Source organism: Molothrus ater, chromosome 13, assembly GCF_012460135.2.
Source record: "Molothrus ater isolate BHLD 08-10-18 breed brown headed cowbird chromosome 13, BPBGC_Mater_1.1, whole genome shotgun sequence".
In the NCBI taxonomy this organism is placed as follows: Eukaryota; Metazoa; Chordata; class Aves; order Passeriformes; family Icteridae; genus Molothrus; species Molothrus ater.
The window spans coordinates 6,401,471-6,427,074 of NC_050490.2; the positions used below are offsets into that span (position 1 = coordinate 6,401,471).

The window sequence follows — 25,604 nt, forward strand, 5'->3', positions numbered from 1 at the left end:
TACACTCCTGTACACTGAGAATGCAAAGCCAGTATCAGGAGTGTCATGTATTGCATTTTTGGGGTCTTGCCCAAAACCCTATGTGAGTACAGTTCAGAGCAGATGGGTAGTGTGGAAATGCTGGGAAGGAGTGTGTCTGTGTGCCTTTATGGGAAATAATGTGAAGTGAAGGGTGTGAGGCGTGTGTGTGCAGAGCTGTTCCCTTACAGCTCAGCACAGGCCCTGCCCCGGAGCACCCAGGGTGGGGCTCAGCCGGGCACAGGGTGGGGCTGTGCCTCTGACTGTGTGCAGGGCATGGTCACAAACAGCAGAGGCAGCACAGAGGCACTGCTGGCTCAGGGCTGACACATCTCCTGCTTGGACCTTTGCACATTTCTGTTCAAAGCTCACTGTCCTCTCCAGGGCATCTTAAACTTCCTTGGAGAAGCTGTACCAGGAAAGTTAAAACATAAATTAAGAACATTTTTTTTAAAAAGCATGGAAAAAAGATTTAAATATGTGGTTATGTCAGCTGAGTCATTCATGGAATGCAGATTCTCAGTCTAAGCTTTTAATTTTATATTTCTAAGTTATCTGCTGCCAAGCAATACTGCCTTGATTTGATGTAGCAATTTTGGGGTTTTTTATTTGTGTGTCAGACTTGAAGTGAAGCTGAAGAAGGAGAGCTGGGGGCCCTGGAGCAGTGCTGGTTCCCGACAGGTGCAGTTTATACAAGGCCAAGGAGATGTGGCCATTCTCAAACCAAGTAATAAAGTGCTGCAGATCAGCATTGGACCAGGGCTACCAAAGAATTCCCGTAAGTAGGAATTTCCTCTGGAAATTAGGGGTTTATAAAATCAGAAATGGTTATGGTTGCCTTTTTCTATCCATGCTTGGCTCTAGCCTCATCATGTTCTGTATGAATTTCTCTGTAACACACAGAGATCCTGAGGATTACAGCAGAGTTCCTTGCTGCTCTACAGCTGTCAGTGGTCTGGACCTTGTTTACTGTAGATGCAAGGCTTTGCTTTATATCCTGAGGCTGAACTGGATCACTAAAGGGAGAATATCCCAAAGTTACCCTTTCTGCACCTAATGCTTTATAACAGCCTGGCCAAGCCTGCAGGAGTCAGATTGCCTATTCCTGAAGATCAGCTCTTTCTGATCCCAGAAGAGGGGGCCTTACCTCAATGATGTTATTGTGAGGGGGTGACAGAACGTTGCTGCTTTCTTCTAGGTCCTACGAGACGGAACCTTAGCCTAGGCAGAGGATATTCCAATAGGTCTCAAAATCAGACTTATCCTATGAGAGCTGCACCACCTCCTCCAGGTAAGTCCTCTTAGCTTGGGCTAAACAGAATTCCAGGTCAAGGTTCTTGGTTTTCTCCTGTCATCTGGCAATTTTTACCCATTAAAAAAAGATTATGGTAACAGTTTAATTTTCTCTTTCAAAGACCCTGCCTGGAAAGCATGTGTTTGTAGGCATTTTATGAAGTGTCCTGCTGGATATTCCCCCAGAGCTGTCCTGCTTGGTGTGGATGGTGACTTGTTCAGACACTTGGTATAAGCCACTCAGTCTAAACCTGACCTTGTAGCCTTCTGCAGTGTGAAGGGTACAGGCTCTGTGCTTATCAAGCCATGGACAGTGCTTTGCAGTGAAACTGCTTTCAAGGCCAGCAGAGCACAGAATGCAGTTTGTGTCTCATTGCCAGACACGTTACAGCTCCTGTGTGCTGTGCCCGTGGGCACTGGCTCTTTCTGCAGGGCACTGATGTCATTAGGGTGTTCTACTTCTGCCCTGGGCAGATAGGATTCATTTTGCTTGTGAACTCACAGGGGAGAACAATATTCCATTGAGCCAGCATTTCCCAAGAGTTTGGGTTTTTTTACTTACACTCCCAGAGTACTTTCCTTTTAACAAAGAGTCCTCTTCAGTCAGCTGCTGTTTATTGAGAAGGACAATGCTAATGGTGGAAGTTAGGGGTGTGACCAGTCTTGGTCACCAAATTAAAAAGACAATTCCAAATCCTCACAGCTGTATGAGTCAAGCAAACAACTGTGTGATCTGCCAGATCAGTAGTGAAGTGGGAAATTACTGTAAGAGCTGACCTGTGAGCAAACAGAGATAGTGAGTATTTGTGCAGCATCAGTTAAAGCAAGGACAGTCTGGTTTATGTTTTCAAAAACTGTTTCAGCAGTTTTATAGCTAGGAGAATTGTTACTGCTGAAGTTTCAAGTGCTGTGGTGACCCTCAGGCATTGGGCTGTCACATTTAAAAGGTGAGTAGAAGTTTCCTCCTACAAACCTCTCTGTAGGATACAGTGGCTTTGAATGTTAAACTCTCTTGGAAAGTAGCCACACAGAGCTGGAAAAACAAAATTGCAGACAGGTGTTACAAAAGAGTTCCAGTTAAAATTCTCAGACTTTCAAGGAGTTTAAAGCAATGTCAAGATTTGGGCAAATTCCTCCTTGAAAGTCCCAAACAATAATCTGGGTTCTGCTATTTTCACATCTTGTTTTGAAATCAGTGGTGCAGTAGCTGAACAGAGTGTTCTGTACGGGTTCAGAACAACCCAAACCTTTATTAACATCACCATAATGTCTGTGCATCTGGCTGGATTGCACAGTGGGGTTTATGCAGGAGTTTCTGACCCTTAGTTCTGCCACAGCACCCAGAGAACATCAGCAGTGAACAGCAGCTGTTTCAGGCAGTAGGGTTTTCCCTGTAAAGGTGCTGATTGTGAATTCTCCTCTCTACACAGCTCTGTATAATCACAATGAGCAGAGGCTCACCCATGTAAGTGAGGAAACTGATTTTTAATTGAAGCATAGCTCCCCTTTTGTTCCATAGGAATTTTATGAATGTAAAGCAACCAGACTTGGGCTCTTTAGGCCCTGATACTGCAAGTAGCTCAGACATGGGGTGGGTTTGCTTTAAATTCAAGTTAGAGGCGTAATTATTTCTTTAAAGGCATATACCCATGTCAGTCCTAGAAAATTCAAACTGCTCTTCAACTACCAAAATAACATCAAGGCATTTTTTAAAAACAAAACAACAAAAAAGCCCAGACACCCCCCACCCACATGCTTGTTAAAATAGACAAGTACTTATAGCAACTTAATAAAAACAATCAAATTCCTCGAGTATGTGGTAGACTGAGTTTGAACTTCAGGAGAAGGATTTTGGATATGGATTAGCTATGGATATGATTAATTATGATTATTATGGATTAACCCTTATCTGGATAAAATATTGTGCAGTGCTTTAGAGAGGAGTTGTTGATACTGTGTTAGCTGAATGGAACTCAGCTGAGAGCTAACCCAAGGCACGAGTCTTAAACCTGAGCATGAGTCCATGAAGTTGGCAAGCCAAAAGAGATTGTCAGCAGACCAGAAGCTGGGTATAGATCAACATTTCCACATGATTTTTGTTTGGGTTCTTTGATAGTGGGGCTCCCTGACAGCTGAGTCTGACAGCTAAGCCATCACAGGTTCCCTTTGCTGAGCTGGAGTTTGGGCTGCATGCACTCACTCACTCTTTCTTTACTTCCAGGTCAGCAGCAGAATGGAGTAATAAATCCCCCCCAGTGTGCAGCCCATCCCCAGATCCCAGGAGATCAGTGGGCCAATCAGAGGAACCTGTACACAAATATGACACGACCAGCTCTACCACGGCAAATGTCAGGAGGAGCAGGCAAGATTTCACAGCAACCACAAAGCTTGGATTTCTTGAAAGTACCTGACCAAGGAGCAGCTGGGTAAGATTTTACATTGAATCTGATAAAAAGATGTCCATTTTTGCAAATATTTTTACACACTCAAACTGTTCATGACTGATACACTCTGTGCATCAGTCACCAGGTTGTACTCTTGAGCTGTACTCAAAGGTTATCATCCATTCCATCAGATTCCAAAGCATACTCCATCCCATAGGAATAAAGGTGAAACAGTTCTGGTTTAATATCTTAAATACGAATGTTGAAGGCCTTAAAAATGTTAAGGTTTTTCAGTCACCCCACAGTTTCTACCTTAACTCAGCCCTTACTCCACTCTGTTGTGGAACATTAATGGAGCTTCACTGCAGTGGGAATCTTAAGTGTTACTTAATTGTCAAATTCAGCAGTTCTAGGAAAAAAAGAATTTAGTTTAGAAGCAGCAGTTTGCTGATGACTCCCATGATCTGCATGAATGGGCGTTCTTGGAGCCAGCAAAAGTACATTTATTTCTAACCATATCAAGAGCAACTTTTTGTGTGAACAGCCCTGTCTCAGCTGTCAGTCAGCAGACAAACCCCTGGGCAGGTGTTCTGCACTAAATTACCCTGTTGGTCTAAGCATTCTGCTGTGTTATCCACCAAGGCTGATTATTAAGTAGATTAGTTACAATTTAAGCGAGCATTACCCACCTCACAGTTGTCAAACAGTAACATAAATGTGCACAATTGATAGATTTTGAGAATCAGAAGTGCACCCAAGGGTTCCCAAGGAGGAGCTTTCCAGTTCCTAAACACAGAGCCCTCAAGAAGGGTTAGGCATGTGCAGAGGTCTTTGCAGTTGTACTGAATGGGTCATTTTACCCCACTGTGCCAAGGGTCAGCCATAAGATATTTCAGGCATATTTAGAGCTTTTCTTTGTTAAAGATTAATCTTCAAATAAGAAAGAAATCAGAAGTAGCCACTGCTACTTATTTTACCACTTTCAAACTCATCAGCACATGCTAACAGGGACATCTCCATCTTGTAATAACTTCCATGGCTTTTAGTGGTGAAATGTTCTTGGCACATGGCAACTTCTTCCTAAACTCTTTTACTAATATTAAACTTTACTTGGTCTTGAGACTACAGTTCATGTAACAACAAAAACACATCAGCCACATGATAAAAGCAAAACCCAACAGCGCCAGCTGTTCTGCAGCAGTAACAAACCTAAGTACTCTTAGGAAAGTGACATTCCCAAGGCTGTCTTCCTGAGCATTATGAGCTCCTTTTTTAATACACTGAAAAGAAACAACATAACTCTATTCAGCAGAGGATTTCAGACACACTGTGAGCTAGAAGAGGTGTGACTTTAGTATTTCAAAACCAGTGATATGTAAGTAGATGCAACTTTTAAGGAGTAGAATTGGGTTTATTTTTAGCAAAGCTGCCAAGAAGGATACAGTGATACTAACAATCCAGTGCAGGACCAAGATTAAAATCAGCAGGCTCCCCCCAGCAGCAAAACATCTCATTTAAGATACTGTAGTTCTACCACAGCTGCACAAAAGCTGAGCTACTTTCCACTGTGCTGAATTCTTTAATTTCCGTACGTAGGTTTAGCTCTCACAGTGCTTCCTATCCTGAGCAAAGGCAGTAAGTAGATGCTGAAGATCATGAGAAAAATCTCTCCCCTCATAGATACACTGAGAACTGAAGTGCTGTTATAATCCATACTTCTAATCTTATTTTCTGGTGCAGTTCACTACAAAGTTAGAATCAGAGCTTTATTGACAAATTAAGCCTAGGACGTCATGTAAGTAACTGTAACCCTGTCCTGCAAAAGCCATGTTACATTATCATGGCATTACTGCCACGATCACAGTTCATTCTCCTCCACATCATTCCATTTTCAGTCATTGACCACATATATTATTCATTTTAAACTGACATACTGAGTCTAATACCTGTTCTCTCTTCCAGCCTTTATTAGCTGATGAGCTGACAAAAGGCATTTCTTCCCTCTTTCCCTTTCCTAATCTTTGGAGTGGTCACAGCTGTGACAGTTTGTGCAGCATCTCCCCTGCTGCTTCAGAGTTGGCTATAACAGAACAAGTCCATAGATGGCCCTGGAATCTGAGGGAACTTAAGAGATGCAAGTCTCTGTTACAGCTTAGTCACAAGAATGGTAAAGTAGCAAGCCTGTGAGCTAGAACTTTATTTTTGATACTGTAAAGTGAATCACTGGTGACACTGGGGCAAGGGGAGAGACACAGCCTGAGCTGTGTAGATGTACCAAGATATGCATGAACTGCATGTACACATTTCCTTCCATTTCAGCCTGGGCACTAAATGTCTTCTAAGCATTGGAACTGCTGTTGGGAACTCTTCCATTTCCATAGGAAAGAAATGGCAACTCTGTCCCTTTTACAGGGAAGTCTCACACCGCTATTTTGAGTTGTTGTGACATTCAAGCAAATGTGTTTTTCCTTTTGGTGTGCCATTGTTTGCAATGGATCCATTAAGAGAGGGGTTTGCTGGGGCTGAGGTTTGGGTGTCTCAGCCCCTGCTGTGTGTGGCAGTGTCCGCAGGCAGACGTCGAGCCGCCCGCCGCCCGCCGGGGGCCGGCCCAAGCCGCAGCCCAAGCCCAAGCCGCAGGTGCCGCAGTGCCGCGCGCTCTACGCCTACGACGCGCAGGACACGGACGAACTCAGCTTCAACGCCAACGACGTCATCGACATCCTCAAGGAAGGTACGGACACACCCAGCTGCCACTAACACGCTGAGCTTTGAGCTACGTGGCCACAAGGAGTTAGGACAGCACTTCCTGAGCCGCCCCACTTCATCTTCTCTTGTTGGGCGTGCAAATTCCCATACTGGCCCAGGGGGCAGAGAAGCCTCCACCCCAGTCCAACCTCTCCACTCAGGAGGATGTCACACAGACCAAGGATCTGTCACTGCAGAGCTGTACACTTAGTGAGACACTAATTCTTGCTCTAGAGGAAAATTAGGCTAAATCACAGGTCTAGCACAAAAAGCAAAATGTAATTAAGCAGTTCAAACTCTGGGTCCCCAAAGCACCCTCCTCAAGGCAAAAAGATGTGGCCAAGAGATGAACACACTCCAAAAAATCCTGTCCCCTCATTCCTTCCCAGAAATGCTCTCACTGAGTGGGCACAGCTTTGCAAGGTTGCACCAAGTACACAGAAATGCTTCCAGAGCCTCACCCCTTACCTTGCTGTCTTTGTTACAGATCCTTCTGGCTGGTGGACGGGAAGGCTACGAGGGAAACAAGGTCTGTTTCCCAACAATTATGTCACCAAGATTTAAAACACTGTCAGAGAAAAACTGGCATGAAGGTAGCAGTGGTTGAAGATATTTTCCCTGCCTTCAGGACACTGTTCTTCCAAGGTCTGCCTTCTCAGCAGTATTTTCACCAGTAAATTTGTGTATGAGCAGGAAGAGTTTCCCACAGTACAGACTTTGATTTTTGTCTCAGCACCATACAGCAATGAACTGACCAATTATTTATTATATTTAAAACCTGGTTTAAACACCTGGTAAGTGAAGAATGCTCAAACCTACCATCTTCCTGAAACAGGTGCTTTACAGTCTGGAACCAGGGACTTTGAAAGGGGTGTATTTATTAAGTGCCTTCAGCTCAGTATCAGTAACCTTTTTAATTATCTGCTGAAGATAATGTTGAATGCACATTTCCCCTAATGCAGATCATTCTGGGGAACATGTTAATAAGTATGCTGCTACATGTCAAAACGATTTAGGCTCATTTGGGATATTACCATCTGAAAAACTACTGTGATGGTCTATTTAATTCTGTACAGAGATGTAATGGAACTGGTTTGTGTTTGCAGGTGTGTTAGGGACTCCAACAGGCACTGTAAGACTTTAAAACAGAAAACCACATAGTACTGTATGCTAAACAATGTTGCCTTCTTCAAGATTTATATTATAATATGGCTGGCCCATGTTGGATTTATGTTTAATACTCTACCTGTTATAGGAAGTGTCTTTATGCAGAGCTGTACATTTATAGAAATAGTTATATACTGTATATAAAAACTGGTTATGATAGAAACATGTATAAATGTATAATGCAGTAGTCCACTGTTCTTACGAGGTAGTACTGCTAGAATTTTTATGCCAGGTACTTACAGATATGCACTACTCCTTCTCCTTTTAAATAGCAAAAGCACAGGTGTTACTGCCCAAGTCTGCCTCCCCCAGAGTGACTGTTGCTTGCCCTGCAGTTCTGAGAATTCCTGCTTTGCCTTTTGAACCTCCATAAAATAAAACACCGGATGATCAACAGGTTTGTTCTCTGTGAAGTTTGTTCTCACATATACAAACATCCCTTGACAACAATGGCTTCAGGATTTTACTGCACTGACTTCTGAAGAAAGAATCCCTTTCTTCACTTCAAATTATTTTCCCTATGCCCAGCTGCAGTGCCATGTATTTCATTCTCTCATGTTAAGAGCAGTTAAAAGGCCCTGCCTATGCTGGTATTAAAAGTTGCATAAGCTTTAAGAGACAGCTAAAAATCTTGAATCCCTCCCAAACTATTGCCTAAATCTAACTTAGGTACACAAACTTTATCTTCTATAGCAGCTGTTTCTGCGAGCCAGAAATGAGGACCTCACTTCAAGGGAGGAATAATATCCACACAAGGAATGAGGCACATTTTTCAGAAGACATTTTGCAGCAAGTGCTAGGCTTACTTATCCCAGGGGAGAGAAAAATCTCCTGCTTGAGGAGAGAAAACCCAGTAGAGCTTTAACATCCTTCCCACAGGGGAACACTGAGAGGTCTAGGGCACTTCTGTAGTGTTGGGTTCTTGCCTTCTACATCAGAGCCAGGCACACTCATGAAGAGATGCTGAGCAGGCATAGAACAGCTAGGCATGGAAGGGAGATACTGAGTTCAGTATAACCTGGGGCCTATCAAAAGGTCTATTTTAACATTACTTACACAAGATTAATTTAACAAATAGACATACATGAGGTATTGGGGCAGAAAAGTTGCATTACTTACATGGTTGTATTCCCTGGGCATACAGATGCTGACACTTAGGTTAGAAACACAGACAAAAGCAAGCAAAGTGCCAAGGAGGTGACAAGAAGAACTGCCTTAGGCTGGGTTTGACTCTATGATCCCAGGTGCAGAGGTTTATTGGAGAAGCAAGGGGGGAAAAAGATGTGGGCAAGCAAACAGGTAACAAAAAACCTAAGGGGGTTCTTTTCAGGAAGTGGAGGAGGTTTCAAGGGTGAGCTGCTTTCAAAAGATTTCATGCCCACAGTTCCACATCTCTATCCCTGCACAGCATTCAGGAGCCTTCCACTTCTTCTACCTTAGCTCCCTTTTGTTTAGCACACAGAGAAACACGAAGATTTACAAGGTTAATACCTGTTAAAGATAGCCTACATCTTTCCCCAAACTTGAAGATGGCTAACTCCAAAGAAAGAAATAAATTCCAGTATACTTTCTTGAAACAAGGCACTGAAAAAAGTACATATTTAGTGTTCTTTAAGGTACAACAAAAAAACCTGTCTGCCTTCTCTATCTTAAGAATGAAGTAAGTTAATAAATATAGTGCAATATATAAAGGTTGGAGATTCTCTCTGGAAACAACCACAGAGAATAACCAAGCCCATTTAACTGTAAGTTGAAACATTCACCTGTTTAGTCAAATGTCCCACTTGGACATTAGATTGCAAATATGTAGGTTGTACCTTAAAGAGTCACACTCTCAATATTTAAAAGAAAGGAGTTTTATTTTTAGATAGAAAGCTGTATTACAAAGCAAATTTAAAACGTCACCTTCAGTGTGAGTCGGAACTGTCTGTGGGAGCTGGAATGCTATGTACAAAAGCAGGAGACAAAGTGCACACACCATCAGCCCTGGCTGCCCAGGGCTTCACAGCAGTGATGCAGCCAGATCCTTGATGATCTCACTGTTCAGCTGAGGGATGGTGCTGATGGTCAGTAGTTTGCTGCTTGCATACTTGTTCTTGATAGCCTGCAGAGAACAGAGATACAAAAATTTCATGCATACACCATTGACAGGCAGGTAATTTTGGGGCAGTTTGTCTGCCTGCTTGAAAAACAAGCAAACTGAACCATTTTGCAAAGTAACAAGAGCACAATTTGTCTAAAAGGTTTTGCTGTTAACATTAATGCAACAGCCTCTTACAGGCTTGTCAGAGGAGCATATGCTTTAAGATAACATACAGAGTATTTACCTAAGGAACTACAATATGCAGCAAAGATATTTTGAAAACATTAGAGAAAGTATTTAAGTAGTTAATACTTACAGTGTATTTTGTTAACTTCTCGTTCACTTTGACTACATTCTTGGCCATATGTTTCATGGTCATCACAAGGCCGTCTTCTGCATAGCCAGTGTAGTACTGCTGCTTTGTACCCTGCAGCAGAATGGGAACAAACTTGAGATTTGTGAGGGAGGAATTGCTGCTTGAGACACAATCAGTTCAGGCAGCAAACACCCCGAGCTCACGGCTAAGCCCCAAGTGCTGGAAACTGTAGCTGTCAGTTCAAATGACAGCTCCAGAGCCACCTGATGGGCAGAAGTCTGGACACATGAATTTTCAAGACCATGCTTCTAGACTGAGCAGAGGATAAGAAAGCAACTACCAGCTGAACTACAACTCACTACTCATGGTCCACAACTTCATTATGCTACATGTACTGCAAGAATTATGAAAATCTACTTTTACTTACAGTGTAGCCTTCAATAACTCAATGCTTTCATGAGAAAATCCTTTTGTAACCCCAGTATTCACAGAGAAAAGGACTGTGAGTTTTTACTGGTACATTCCTTATTCTACCTGCCACTGTGCATCCAGCTGCTCAACCATCATTCCAGCACCAGCACTGTGACCAACTAAACACAATTTTTAAAGTACTTTTTTACTGGTTGGATTCCACTGAGTGTAGAACAAGTTTGATTAAAGTGCTCACCCATTTGGTGTGTCCCAGAGTCCTCTGAGACAGGCACAGGGCAGCAGCTGCAATCTCTGAGGGCCGGTGGTGCACCATGTCATAGTCTATCAGGGTCAGCTCCATCAGGTATTTTGCCAGAGTGTGTTGCTTGGCATCGGCCTAGCAGGTGGAGAGCTTGTTAATCCACAGTTTCACTTCACTTTAGCATTATCATTCAGAATTGCTTATTGTGCTCAAGAACAAAACAAAAATAGCAAAATCTTTACTACAGTTTAGGGATTATCCTTTCTAATAGACATTCCTCTCAAAATCAAGACCAGCAGCCATTTGGAATTTAGACACAAAGTCAAGTGAGGGATTTGAACAGAAATCTGCAGTATCAGGTACAGCTGTGCCCAACTAAGGACACTAATGCTCCCTCTGTAAAGCAAACTACGGAGGGGAGGTGTAAAATGACTTAGGGAGAAACTTATTTGAGTTACCCAGTGGTCTGCTGAGGTAACTGAAGCCCACCTCAAGTGTAGGCAGTCACTTGAATATAATTACTGAGATGGAGAAAGAAAGGGTTGGGTCAAAGAGAAAGCTTATCTTTTGATTCTTAAATAACACAATATTTGCAATCAGAAGTTACAAAGAACTGCAACACTGCTAGTGTTTAACATAATAATTAGCCTGATTTATATTATTTATAATATAAATTATTATAAATAAATTTATATTATTTATAATATATAATATATATATTTACTAATAAGTAGTCTGATCACCAAGATTAAAAAGATTCAAAGCGAGGCTTCTTAGTTTAACAGTAAAATTACTGCCACTAAGGCTGAACATGGCATCAGTAAATAGAAATGTGAAATGCTACTGGCTGCCACAGTGACATTGTCGTGTTAGGCCACACGGTGGAGTTTCAGAGCTGAGCATTCCTTCATCCAGCATTTAAGCTGAAGGAGGAAAGGTCACATGATGATAAAAACACCAGAAGCAATCCTTACAGGCTTTACCAATACAGGGAAGTGCTAGATAATGAGGACAAGTACCCACCTCCCCAGCTTTTGATGCTCTTCTTAAGAAGTGAATTGGAAGAGGTCGCCCCAGGTCAAAGTTTAATTCTTTAAGAATAATCATTTCCATTTCTCTAATTTCATTACTGGTGTAGGCATTGTCAGTAATATAAACAAAGTCTGCTATATCAGGAGACAAGATCTCTTCATATTTTGAAGCTACAAGCAGTGCCGTTACGCCCACCAGCTGAAGCTTCTTGCGAGGTACTGGGTGATTCTGCAACAGAGACATTTAAAATGCAGGCCCCGAGGTGTCAAACTCTAGATAATCAAGATTCATATTTATCAGTTTAGAATGTTCATTCCTATAAATGAGGTTTTCACTCTAGGCAAAGGTGTCTGTATAGTAACAGGCTCAAAGAAGGCAGCAGCCTCAGAGTTAAGGTGCTGCACTGTCACAGCTTTGTTTGCACACACCTTGTTTTCTAAAGGAAAGTTAAATCCTGAACTCCTTTACAGCCATTGCAACTGAGTGATTACTGAGCGTGGCCTGGGGGAGATCTCACCTGCAGGAAGCGATCCATGATGGCCACACACATGTACAGGGTCTCCTGCAGCAGGCGGAACCTCGAGTGCACCTGCACGAGCCAGTCCACCAGGATGGCGCGCATGCGCCCGTTGATCGTCCTCCCGTCCAGGTAGTGCGGACGGACAGACTGCTGCAGCTGGGGGGACAGACAGGGGGTGAGCAGCCAGGCAACCCCCCTGGGACACCAGGGCAGCCCTGGGGCACCCTACCTCGAGCTCCCTCAGGTACAGGTAGATGTCTTTCACGTAGTCACTACACAGCTGGGGGTTCTCCCAGTCCTCTGCATCGATGTCTTCTACGTTGTTGAGCAGCACATCAGAGAAGGCCTGACACAAATCCTCCTCCTGCATGGATACATCCATAGGGACAGGAGACAGAACCTGAGGAACAGATCATACCTGTTAACACGGATCTACTGTGTAAGCATCACTGTTCTTTGTTTCCATGTTTCACCCATCACTAATGCAACTTCTTTAGATAGAAGCCTGGGCTCCAGCACAGCAAGTTTCCACTGACATACCACAAACAGAGAAACCCAAGATCTTCCAGTAACTGCCAGCTAAAGCAGAAACGTCATCCAGTACTTCAGCAGCTCATTCTGCCACTTGAACATCATGCATTATGCCTTAAGTACAACATGCACTAAATGAAAACCTCAGCACAGAGACTTCGTTTCTTCAGCAGGGGAATGAGATACAGCCACAGATAAACTATTGTGAAGGTAGAGCTCAAAGTTGCAAATCAAATTAAAAACCAGAACAGTATCATCAGTTCCTACCTTTGGAACATCAGTTTCTTTGTTTGCTTGATTTACAGCAGCTGGAGCTTTAGGCAGTACAATTCCATTTGTCACCTTGCTAGGTCCTTTCACAGGCTTTATAGATGCTTTGGGGCATTCTGTTTTCTGTAGTGAAAACATTTATTATTAGCACAGAGCAGCAACCGAACTTCTCCCTGTACAGAGATTTCAAATGTTCCTTTACCTTAGATATGTGTGTTCCTCTTGTTGCAACTTTATTTCCTATTTCTTCCAAAGCAGCCCTTTTGCCAGTCACATGAGTTTTCGCTTTACTTCTAAGGTCAGACACAGCATTCTCCATCCCTCTAGTGATCTAAAATGATAAAATTGCAAAAGTTTAAGACTCAGAGACCAACAACTTTCCAATGCCTGATCCATTACAGACCTACCACCACTGTACCTACTATGCATTACTCAACCAGCTTTTACTTCCTAGCCAGTCACATATATTCAGAGGAAGAAGCCTCCTCTCTAGGTTCAGAGCACTGTACTTCTGAACGGTGTTATAAAAGTAAACAATGCACCCTATCTCATACTTTTTAAGGTCAGAGCGCTCACCTGCTGTTTAAAGCTCTCACACTTTGTAACTCTAGCAGCGCCCCCCAGAGGATGCATAAAGCAAACGCCTGGTTAAACACATGCCCTATGAATTAAAAAGCTGGGCTGCACACCCAAAACCTAATATTCTTTGTTAAGCATAGCAATGAAACCACCAGGCTTCAGTTTTTTCGTGGAGTTCAGTTTAAAGCATTAGACAATCGTCACAGAAGCGAGGCTCCTGCAGTCCTTGCCTACACCTCCCCCTAGGACAGCTTTAGTTTTCCCACTCCCACGTTCCCCGCAGTTCCGCGGGGGCGGCGCGGGCGGCCAAGGCCAGCCCGAGGCGGGGGCAGCGCCCGCGCTGCAGGAACGGGGCTCCCTCCCAGCGCTGGGCCACAGCTCGGCCCGGCCGCCGCCCCACCCGCCGAGCTACGGGGGGCCCGGCCGGCCCGAGAGCCGTCCCCCCAACCCCCGCCGGCCAGGCCGCGGCCCTCGCGCCGCCTGAGGGCTAACACCGGCGGGGCCCTCGGCCACCGGCGGCCCCTCTCGCCCTCCCGCCCCCCCGACTCCTCGCCCTGGCTGCTCCTCTGTCGCCCCCGCGGCCCACCCGCCGCCTTCACAGGGGTACTCACAGGGGCACGGCGCGTCACCGGCAGCGCCATGGGCACGGACACAGGGAGGCCGCTGCCGCTACTCCGCACAGAACCGCTCCGCTCTCCAGCCAAACCGGCGGCCGCTGCCTCACGCTGCCGCGGCTCCCTTTAAACCCTGTCCTGCTCTACTATTGGACAACTTCGTACGATGCACGCAGCCGATTGGTGCGTCTGCATAAGCCCCGCCCCAGCAGGAAACGGCTGCAGCGGCTTCCGGTGCGGGGGGCGCAGCGGCTCCCTCAGGGCAGGGCCGAGGCCGAGGTCCCTCAGGGTCCGGTGGGGTTTAACCCGAACGGCACCGGCACCGCGCCCGCCGCCCCCAAACGCCTCCCCGCGGGCGCTTCCCGCTCGGGACAGGCAGCCGCAGGTTTAATAACGAGTCCCGAGATTCAGAAACTTCAACGCTACCGCAGTTGCCTAAACCGACAAAAGTTTACTTGCAATTCTTCTCCAGAATTGCACTCCTCAAATTAGAATTCCAAGGTTCCCGATAACTCCATTTAGCAGGCTAATTAACTTCAGCTGAACGCTGATCCTTCACTAACAGTTTTTTCTTAGGCAGTACCTGCAGTAATACGTATAAACGAAAATGTTTAGGGATCAAGATTTCCAGTGCAAAACAAGGAAAGGGGAAAAAATTGCAAAAGAAACGGATTTTGAATGATACCAGTCTAACATTTTATTTATTGCATACAAAAGGATTTCTTTTGACAATGGAATTTTATATGAAAAGTAATTTGATGCAGACTGTTGAGAATCTTATCTTTAAAGATGCTGCAGAAAACTTAAGGCAATGCATCTAAGCATATAAAGCACAGTAAGTGGTGGAAATTTTCAAAATGAAAAGCCTATTCCTTTTCCTTCTCTTAAACTATGGTTAAGTCACAACCTTCTGGAACAGAAGTAAGCTGCAGCTTTTTAGCCCCTGCAATAGCATTAAGATCAGAACACTGTGATTCCTGACAAATACCTAAGTGTTCAGCATCACATTACAACGTTATGCATACATTTAAAAGCAAGACAGTATCAGTAGCTATTATATAACAAATCAATTCATGGATCACTAAAATACCTCTAGTACCAGGCACTCAAATTAGACCCATAAAATATTTCCTTAAAAAGAAAAAAAAATCCCCCCAAACCTGTGCTTCTCTGTCCTGAAAGGAAGCCAAAATAGATTCTATCACACACCCAGGGTCTCAGTTACTTCAGAGGCCCTGGGTTTTTTACCATATCTCTCAAGTACCTTCTTGGAAACTTTTAGAAATGAGTATCATCAGTCTTCAAGCATTAGTGGTCAATTAACTTCAACAGTCACTGGAAAACACAACGTGTCTGTTCAGTCCTTCCAGTTACTTTTATTCATTCTTAGGAGTGAACAGATTAATGCAGCTTCAGCTTTGCAGTCACTTTCAGTTTCCTACAGCCAGAATGTTCAAGAAGCTTTAGCATAAACCCAAGTAAGGTTTTGAAGCAGTCCAATCTGTTGCCTCTCTCCCATATCCCCCATCATACAAGCGCAAAGTGGTTTTAAGTTCAGTTTCAGCAATGCCATTAAGCTTGAAAAGGTCCATTTATCACACATGCTGGAATAAAATTTCTCTGTTTAAAGCCTCAGTGCCAGAGGTGTGAAGTTTGTTGCCAGCAATAGACACTGTACTCGCAAATGCTACTACTAACAGGTAAAAAAAAAAAATCAAATAAAAGGAAGCAGCTTTAACCATACAGAAACAGGCATCAAGTTCCATAAGGTAATATTCATAAATGGATTTTTTAGTGTAAACATAAGAGTTTATCTTCTAGGTTTACTGTAAACCGTTTACACGTAATCTGATCATGAAAGACAAAGACAAGGAACTGAAGGTATTTATTATTCAATCCACTTACAAAGCAGGTGGCTTAATGCAAGCTAATTGGCATGTTCATATATGATCCCCAAGGAACATCTTTTCCAAAGTGACAGTAATGCTGTCTCAATGTTTTTGCACATTTGCACTTTGCAATGTTGAGCACATTTAAATAAACTATAATCTATTAGATGTGAAAGAATGTTGATAAGCAACTGGAATCCTGATATGGACTAAAACCTCCTTCAAAGGCAAAATGTTAGTACATTATAACTTAATTCTATATACTATATTATGCAGCAAATCTTAACTATAGAAAATATTTCAATCAGTGATGGACTATTGGTAATTTGTAAAGAGGGAATCTATGATCAAGGCAAAAACTAGGGAACCACATAATTTGTGTCTCAGTTTCTACAGGAATTTACAGGCTTTCAAATTACTAATGAAAAATAAAAACAAGAGACAAGTGGATTTAGCTAACTTTATTAACTTTAAATCTAATAAAAATCCCAAGACAAGCCTGGAATCCTTAGAAATTCTATGAATTCACGTATATAAACCCAAACAAAAACCCTGCAGCTTTAAGTCCTTATTGAATGGTTTTATATTTAAAAAAAAACACAAACCAACAAAACCCAAACAAATAAACAAAAAACATAGGGAAAAAAAATCCCAAAAAAACCAACCCTCAATGTGCGCAGATACTTCAATTTAAGTTAGCAGAAGACCAAACAGATTCTAAGCTCTTTTTCCATGTCCCTAAAAATTCTTTCAGTCTGCAAGTATCTACAATCCAGCTAACTGAAATCAACATTTAGTGTTCACTAAGAGCTGTTTCACAGCAGCATATATTTAAGTTAGGGATTCAAATTTCTAGACATAGAGAAAATGATAAATACAATCTGAACAGCAGTCTAAATGTTTAATATTGACATTCAAATATATCTGCATTGTGCTGAAATTTTTAAAACAAACACAAAAATCTGATCAGACAAAAACTCTGGTGATGAGTATGCTATATGTATCAGTCAAACTGAATATAATGCATGTTCTGTTCCCAGTATTAAGGATGTTATTTGACTCATAACTGATCTTGTAAATATACAGCAGCCATTTTTTCCTAATTAAGGAATGTCTCAATACATAATATTATCCTTTTCTAGATGATCTTTATACATTTCAACTAAAATATATATGATCGATTAAATTAAGGAATTCAAGGTTAGTAATGAGTGAAATCATACTTTCAAAGCTTGATACTACATAAAACAAACCAAAAAAGAGACCACACAATTCTACTTACTAAAGCAGCTAATCTCGCCTGCAAGTTTGGGGTCACAAAGCCCATAATATGTGCAAACAAATGCAATACAAGGAACCATGCAAAAATACAGTAATGAATTTAAAGAAAAAATGTAAAACAAAACAAATTTATAAATACACTGAAACTCAACTGTCTTCTACATAAACTGTAGGTCTAGCATTAGTTGTACCATATAGCAGAGCCAGCACTCTGGGTTCAATGCTTCCAAATCTGCGCAGGTAAGTCATGCCATCTTTGGTTGACTGCAGTACCAGCAAGGATGAGAGGGAGTGACAGGGAGGACAAGAGTTCTGGAAAGCAGTGTCAACTTTCACTAGGCAGCTGAGCCTCAATGTCCACTCTGCAAATGGGGCACTTCTTGTTAGTAATCAACCACTGATCTACACATACTTGGTGGAAAAGGTGCATACATGGAAGGCGCCTGTCATCAGAACACAAAAACATCAGTGTTAATAAAGCATTTCCATATCAACAACCCCATTGGAAAAAAACCAGTGTGGCCTTTGCTACTGAGGTCTGTTCTTTCTGTTTTCCCAAGTTTCAGAGCCTTTCCAGCTGCACATGCATTCTGTCTAGTTCCAAAGAAATGGATGTGGGCAATGAAGTCAAGCATCACCTGGCTTCTGCTGTGTTAGACTGATTTAAACCTGCTGAAGTTTAAATGCTGTAGCATTACTCCAGAAACACTGACAGTCCTGATTAATTCAGGCATCAGCTTGGGCTCATGTTGTAACCCCGTCAGTCAAACTATGGAATAACCCACACTCTACCTAATGACAATACAGACTGAGCAATGTGCATTTTCAACTGCAACTTGTTTTATTGTACTAGTTCAATGCAGTAGTTAACTGTAACTGCTAACCTCAGCAGCACAGCAAAGCAGGGTACCAGATTCAAGTATGGTGCCAAAGCCAGAACATTAACATTATGTTTGGATATTCAGTGTTATTTACCTGACATCTTCACCTTCCTCCAATATAGACAAACAGATGGTGCACTTTTCCTCTGTGTCTTCTTCTGTTCCTTCCTCCCCATCTTGTTTGCAGTGCAGTTTCCTCTGTGAGAACCAATCAGTTGTTACCTTGTTAGTAGAGATGACATTATTGACAAACTGAGTAAAATCTGTTTTTGATACATATTCAACACATTTATTTGAAAACATTTTGTAATACTTATTAAAATGTATTTGAATCAAAATGAACCAGCACTTGGAGCAAAACCCAGGACATTTCAGATTTAACTATTGTTAATTACAAAAGTCTACTGGAACCAGTCCTTTTACTTATTGTCTATGTTTAAATATCTTAATTTCATTCATGTAGAGGCAAACAAAAATCCTTTCAACCTATTTAACAAGTATGAAAAAAGTGTCATGTGGATAGGATTGTATCTTGCCATAGACTGAACTCTCGATGAGAGACAACCCCAGTTATCAAAACTCTTGTACCCCAGTTGAAAACCTCCTGGTGTTCCAGTCTTCCCCATGTGTTCAAAGTAAAGGTTAAATTGATATATACCAAGCAGGTAAGCACTGTGAAGTGTTTACTGCAAACATAAGCTTTCGTTTGTGAGCTATCACTGAAGTCTGTTATTGGCTATTACCAGCAGTTATTTCACTACTCACAAGGCTACTCATAACGACTGGACAAGTTAATCATATCAAAGCACTTCTGTTTATCACATCACAGCAGCTCTCTATCTAAGCAACTAATTTTAAATTTTCCTTGTGAAACAAGTGGCACTGTAAGCTTTGTTTACAATCCTTGAAATTTCAAGATACAGAAAACATGCCCTCTTTGAAGCTGACATTTCTGCAGACTTAAACTAACCATTCACATTATTACAAGTTCAAAGAAATATTACAGACAGGGCACAATTTGAGAAATCCTCACCTTTTTGTATTTATGTGGATATGTGCATCTTTCTATAGTTCCCTGTGTTGCTCCACGATTAACATTGCCTAGTCGTTCCTCCAAGTGAATCAGCTCCTAAAAATCATGAAGGAATAAACAGTTTAAAAACTATTCTTTCAACTACATTGAGGAAGTATTAATTTTATTCTAACCTATTTTCATTTTTAGAATGACAAACTCTTATTTCCCAACTTAATTAAATATAGGCAAAGCCAAAAAGAGTATGTTGTGTGGGAAAAGTGATGGGCTTCTGTAGAAAAACCCACACAACACAGTCTGGTATTTTAAGTTCTAGGGAAATACTATTTTATGACAAAAAAATGAGAGCATTTGTCAGATAGGAATTGCTATCAGTATGTTCACACATACTTCTGTGTCTAATGAGGAAAAAGGCAATTAAAACATGCTAGGTAAATATTTGCTTTCTAACAGTCATTAAGGCTTTGAAGAGGAAAAAAAAAGTTGCTTAAGTTGAAATACAATGACTGATTTATTCTTCTCCAGCAATGAGTTTATTAGAACCATGAGATGTCACTGTAGAGGTTTTCAGTGGACTAGGTCATTAACTCTCTGCATCTGATACCTTTTATATTCTCCTGGCTTTTTTCCTTCACTCCATTTCAATTCCTGCACTATACAACAGGACAGCACTGTTAGCATGGCCAAGTCTCAGCCTCGCTTGGAGGATCCTGGCACAGTTACTCAGAGACAGCCCTGCCTTCCCCCAGAATGTCCTACTCAGTCCTATTGATGGCTGGTGGGCAGAGCAAGATGTACTGTCAGGTCATTGCCACCTAACCTGCATTGTCCAGGGCACCTTTTCCTGACCAACTTTTCAATTTGCTTTTGTCCCACTCCACAATGGTAAGGGCATTCTGTAAATAAATGCTATTTTCTTTATGATTCTTTTCTATCTATATATAGAACTAGCTCTATCATATACCCTCCCCATAATTCCCTCATGAGACATTTTGACATATATCTAGTTTTATTCTATTACAAACCTCAAAATTGCCCCTGAAAGGGCCTCTGAATGATGTTCCATCCAATCCCGATGAAATGTAACGGATGTGAGGGTAGCCCGCCATGTCTGGTACCTATTCAAACAGCAGATGTTAAGTTAAACCTATTCAGAACAGTTTCACTATTTTACTGTTCACTTTGAAAAGTTTAAGTTCCTTTTGCTTTCATTGAATCGCTTTTTACACTCCTCAGCCTGAGCATACAATTCCAACTGACAGCACAACACAAACACCACTCTGACACATCTAACAGAACCAGAAGCAAAACAGAAGTGAGACTAGAGCCTCTCCTGGAATCTCTCCACATCCACATTACAATTTCCAAGTCTCAAAATCTCAACCTACATTATATAAACCACCAGAAATATCTACCTATTTTGTAAACAGAGCACCTCACAGCTACACATGAAGTTATGAAAAGGACTCGCTACAGATTCTCAAATATAAGCTTTTGGTACCACAGAAAAAAGGCTAAAAAACTCAGTCTGGGAAAAGCAGCAGATACTCTTATCTGACTCAAAAGAACTGAACATCTTCAAACACAGTTTAAATTTAGAGGCCTATAAAAACTAACACTCAAAACTCACATCTAAAGTCAGTTAACTCTACATACATTCTACATTCGAGCATCCACTAAGCCTCCTTGCACAGTAAGAGACAGAAGCAGTGAACAAAAGCCCAGTGCTGTATCCCACAGGCCCTTCAAACACCAGCACTTTTCATAAAGCAAAGCTGAAGGATAATTTATATAGCAGGGACCATCTCCACTGCAGGGCTGCTGCATTCCTTTTTTACCCCAGCAAGATGAGTGAATAATGGTATTGACTTCTTGTCAGGAACATTCCAATAGCAATCTTTGATGAATAGGTGAAAAAACCCCAAATGATCAGCAGATGAGGTTTGCTTAATCCCACAGCACACCAAGAGAAAGACTGTAAGCAGCAATTCACTTGGAAATACTTGAGTACCATCTTCCTTTCTGTGCTATCAGCTGATAATGCCTCTGCTGCTGTATGTGACAGCTCAATATGCATCTCATGAGGCTGTCCACAAAACTGATATCCCAGATACTATTCATGAAGTCACATATTCACATGTTGCTCTTCTTTCCATCAGACACTTCCAAGTTTAACATATATAAAGGTGTAAAACTCAATGAATGCATTGTGGAAAAGCACAGACCTAGACAAAGCTACCCACATCAAATAAGAGACCAATAAGCTGCCTTTCTACGGTTTTCAAATCCAGTCTTGTAACTAAAAGCTGACAGGGATAGGCAAGATTCCTCTGCCCTAAATAATTTGTTTTCCAGAAAAGAAAGGCAGAATCTTATTATTTTAAAGCAGTTTACATGGTGCTTGTTAAATGACAATGTAGTGCCAACATCTGCCACAAATCCAGCCACAATATTGGTCTTAAATGTTAACAAACCAGAGTAATAGAAACTGAAGGTGCATATCAAAACACTTCATGTAAGTAATATCTGTTGGTATCATAGGTCTTACTGTTTGACAACATAAACTGTAGCTGTAACTAAGGAATTTTGGGGGAGCAGATTAAAAATATGGTGATTTGTGAGAAATCTGTCTCAGATAATCACTGATTTATGATTCATTCTGCATTTAAGCATGTAATTCTACTTCAGCTTCCAATTACAGAAGAGGCATTTAAAGAACTAGGTCATTCACTCACACTCTGAACATACTTATTGTGCCAGGTTTTCACTAGGCATAGACTTGGCTGGCATCATTTGGGAAATTTTATTGCCTAATATAACACTGGCAATCAATGGCCACCATTCAGAGGAAGGGAACTCCTGACAAAAACTAACCTAAGTCTCAGAAATGATATTCAATGCCTGGTGTTTTATTGACAAGGATTTGAAATCAGTGTTTTGGAAAACAATGCATCTGATAGTGCAGACACTGCATCATTCCAAGAGGTGCAAAGTCACAGATGTATTGCTGTAGTTCCATAATTACTGCCTCAGCAGCCAGTTTACCAACTGCAGTGACATGCACCTGGATACAGAACAAACTCTGCTACTGGAGACTAAGAAACCTATTAAAATTTATTTTAACAGTACAAAACCAAAAATTTTTCAGAGTACCTACCACAACAAACTACTGAACTCAAGATAATAGAAATGTTGTGTGGGACAATATATTCTCATGCTAATAAATGGGCCTTCATATTATCCTGACAGGGCTGGCATAACACCTCTGCAAAAATACCTGAACATACATTATGTACAGGCTCTTTCATAAAATACCCTGAGAGCACAGCTCACATTTCTGGTCAGGTAAAATGCTACTCTGAAAAAACACCTCTAAGAACAAAAGAAAAAAAACAGTTCTTTTACACCTGCAGAATAAGCAGTCTACTAACACAGCAAGATTTTAACTAAGTACAATTGTGACTACAAGATAGAGAAAAGACTTGCAAGAGAGAACTATCAATAATACCTAACTAAGAACAGTCTTAATAAAATCCCTTTGACAGTTACCACCAAGCTTCAAATGCAAAAAGATTTCAGCTCTCTTGAGAGAGCTTCACACACAAGCAGAAGTGAGTTTTCACTAAGCTTTCATACAGAATGTAAGAAAAAAGGAAATGCTAAAGCTAATGAAGAATGTGAACAGTTAAAGGCAATGCCAGTCTGCACTAAATGTTTGTATATATTCTTTTGGATACAGTCAAATTAAAATATATACTTTAAAGCAATATATTCTGGACCTGCAAATTCCAGCACAAGTCTGCCAGGAACTGTAGAAATATCATTTGTTTCTTGTTTTGCACTTTCTATTGATACTTTCCATGACCACAAAAATCTGCAGCAACTACAGTAATTCAAGGCTAAGTCTGAACCATTCACAACACAAACATCCTCAGCAGTTTGAAACATCTGACCTGCAGGGAAGGCTTTCTTTCTTGCTACTCTCTGCTTTAAATACCCTCTGTCTTTGCAGGATCTTTCTGCTTTTTCAGTGGAGAGATTCCTGCCCTGCATGGTACTACTAATCCCGTCCAGCCCAGCCTCCATGGTCCACATAAATATAATTTCATATGTATTAGAACAAATCCCCAGTGTGAGCTTTTCAGTTAACTAACTGCTCAGCTACTGTCAATACAAAAAGAAGTAAAGCTCATCTTTTAATGTCTTAAACCAAATACAAACAGGGCAAAGCTGCAATTTTCATAGAAAATCATTGGGTGAAGGAACCCAATGAAGCACCATGTGCTGCACAGATAAAACCCAGTGGTACCTGTGTCTTAGGGGAACATAAAATGAGGGCTCTTCAACAGTGTTTAATCTACAAAAAACCAAAGAACAGTAATTCATGTTTATATTATTAAAAAAACCTAGAAGCTTTTTCTTAAAAATGCAATTCTACTTGATGCAGCTAATCAAGGCTATTTCAAACCTGAAGTTCATCTTGAACTACTCTTACTACATCAAGCTACAGCCTTAAGTATTCAGGTATTACACAGAAACTTGTGGGCTTTTGGGTTACAGAACAGCTGCATCTCTTAGAGCTGCCAACACCTGTATGACTACACTCTGAGCAATAGTATTCTGACCAGCACACAGCTACCATAATGTGCTGGGATCTACTGGCTTACTCCTCCAAATCCCTAAGGATTTTCACAATTAAGTGTAAAGACAGCCTCAAACACTCTGAATCAATCCACAGGTAAAGGAAAAAAACAGTAAGGCTCTGCAATAGAAGAAAAAGGGGGCACAGGATATTGAAAGCTAGATGTGAAACACCTGAGAGAGACTAAGGTACCATAAGAAACTTTAGGTTTGCTTGGGGTTTGTTTTGGGGTTTGGTTGTTGTTTTGGTATTTTTTGGTTTGTTTTGTTTTTTTAAAATATGATCCAAAGATCTCCCTCAGACCGAGAAGCTGCAGGTTCCCAGATAAATTAAGGAGTCTTTTCAAAGCTTGCATCTATTTCAGAGATATTTCTTATACCATACCTAGCAAACTACAAAGTCCAAATAATTCCCCCACCACTCCTCACCCCTAAAATTCACATTCAAAAGGGCAGAAGAAGCTGGAGTCAAGAGTCTGGTACCCCATACCCCATAATAAATTACAGGAGTTGCCATCCTGCCCACTCTGATGTGGCAAACAGTGCTAGAGCCCCAAGTCAAAAAGCCTTTCATTAACAGTGCCAAAGGAGCAGCCAAAGGAACCCAGAGTAAACAGAAATAGAAGTGGCATCCAACAACGCTGGTATCAGAGAAGAACAGGAACAGATGAAAGGCCTTTGTGTCCTGCATCCTTCTTTTCTAATGTTCCATTAGTTATGCAATGCACTGATCTTGAGTCTCCCTAAAAATGATCAGTTAGCAGAATGGGTACTTGTCCAGAATGGATTTCATTCAACAGCTCTTTCCTCAGCACATACATGGCCTTAAAACAGTGACAAAGTCTAAGCCATGGTCACAAAGTAATGATATTAAATCTGGAGGGAAGCAGCCTGACCTTTGGATAGATAGATATGAAGAAAGCTCTTCCTAACTGCTTTTAATCTAGGACTCCTCCTGAAACAACACTTAAACAGGTAGAAGTCTCTTCAACCAAACTAGTAGAAAAGGAGATTTTGTTTCCCCAACCCTCTATTTGGACTGTCAAAGCTGCTGAACACTGATTAACTTCCCCCACATATCTTTATCATTTTGTCTCCCTGAGGATTAAAACTGCAGTCTGCATTCCAGCACTGAGTAGATGAAGATTTGGTTATCTGCATCTAATTAAAGTCAGAAACTGATACAGAGTTAACATAATATCATTAAAGCCCAAACAATCCATTATGTCCTTTACAGTCTGGAAGGGGCTTTAGTACTCCACTGCCAATTGTGCTGCAAGCCATTTCACAAAGCGGATTCAATACTAATGAAATTCTTAGTTGAGTGACTGGATCAGTTACTTTAAAAGACAACTCCCTCTCAAAAAAAGAACAGTTTATAATATCTGCATCAAAAAATACAACTCATGAAATCTCTGTTTAGTACCCTCTGTACTTGAAGAAGAAAGCACTCCTTAGAACATCAACAACTTTGCAGAGGGACTGTAATCACAGTTCAGCCTCTCCTCCTCCACCCCACTCCTAAAGTTACAGAGAAAAAAAACAGGTGGCAGGTGCAAATAATCTGCTGCCTAAAACAGCACTTTTGTTTAAAATCCAGTCAAGTTTGTTGATGAAAAACTTCACTGACTACTCACTCTCTATTCAAAATGTT

General features: G+C 41.4%; 3 protein-coding genes across 8 annotated transcripts in view; 1 reads left to right on the top strand and 2 right to left on the bottom strand.

Moving 5' to 3' along the window:
• Positions 1-8,003, top strand: part of MYO1E (myosin IE) — a 76,941-nt gene extending 68,938 nt beyond the window's left edge. Inside the window, 5 exon segments of the mRNA XM_036389366.2 lie at positions 639-796; positions 1,217-1,309; positions 3,533-3,737; positions 6,257-6,426; positions 6,928-8,003. Coding sequence (XP_036245259.2) covers positions 639-796; positions 1,217-1,309; positions 3,533-3,737; positions 6,257-6,426; positions 6,928-7,004 — 703 coding nt within the window. The 3' untranslated portion in view covers positions 7,005-8,003.
• Positions 8,004-9,447: 1,444 nt separating this feature from the next.
• Positions 9,448-14,307, bottom strand: CCNB2 (cyclin B2). Its single transcript, XM_036389368.2, has 9 exons — positions 14,223-14,307; positions 13,235-13,363; positions 13,030-13,155; positions 12,461-12,631; positions 12,229-12,387; positions 11,703-11,939; positions 10,674-10,814; positions 10,007-10,117; positions 9,448-9,711 (listed from the first exon to the last, which is right to left on the bottom strand). Exons 1-9 carry the CDS (start codon positions 14,250-14,252, stop codon positions 9,610-9,612), a joined length of 1,206 nt encoding a protein of 401 aa, XP_036245261.1. The 5' UTR covers positions 14,253-14,307; the 3' UTR covers positions 9,448-9,609.
• Positions 14,308-14,897: 590 nt separating this feature from the next.
• Positions 14,898-25,604, bottom strand: part of RNF111 (ring finger protein 111) — a 45,044-nt gene continuing 34,337 nt past the window's right edge. For 3 of the 6 annotated variants that reach the window (XM_036389673.2, XM_036389669.1, XM_036389668.1), the window contains 4 exons: positions 20,335-20,427; positions 19,310-19,405; positions 18,371-18,498; positions 14,898-17,838 (listed from right to left, as the gene is read on the bottom strand). In XM_036389673.2, coding sequence (XP_036245566.1) covers positions 17,721-17,838; positions 18,371-18,498; positions 19,310-19,405; positions 20,335-20,427 — 435 coding nt within the window. In that variant the 3' untranslated portion in view covers positions 14,898-17,720. The remainder of the gene's footprint in view (positions 17,839-18,370; positions 18,499-19,309; positions 19,406-20,334; positions 20,428-25,604) is intronic. The other 3 variants (XM_036389671.1, XM_036389670.1, XM_036389672.1) reach the window with 2 other exon arrangements.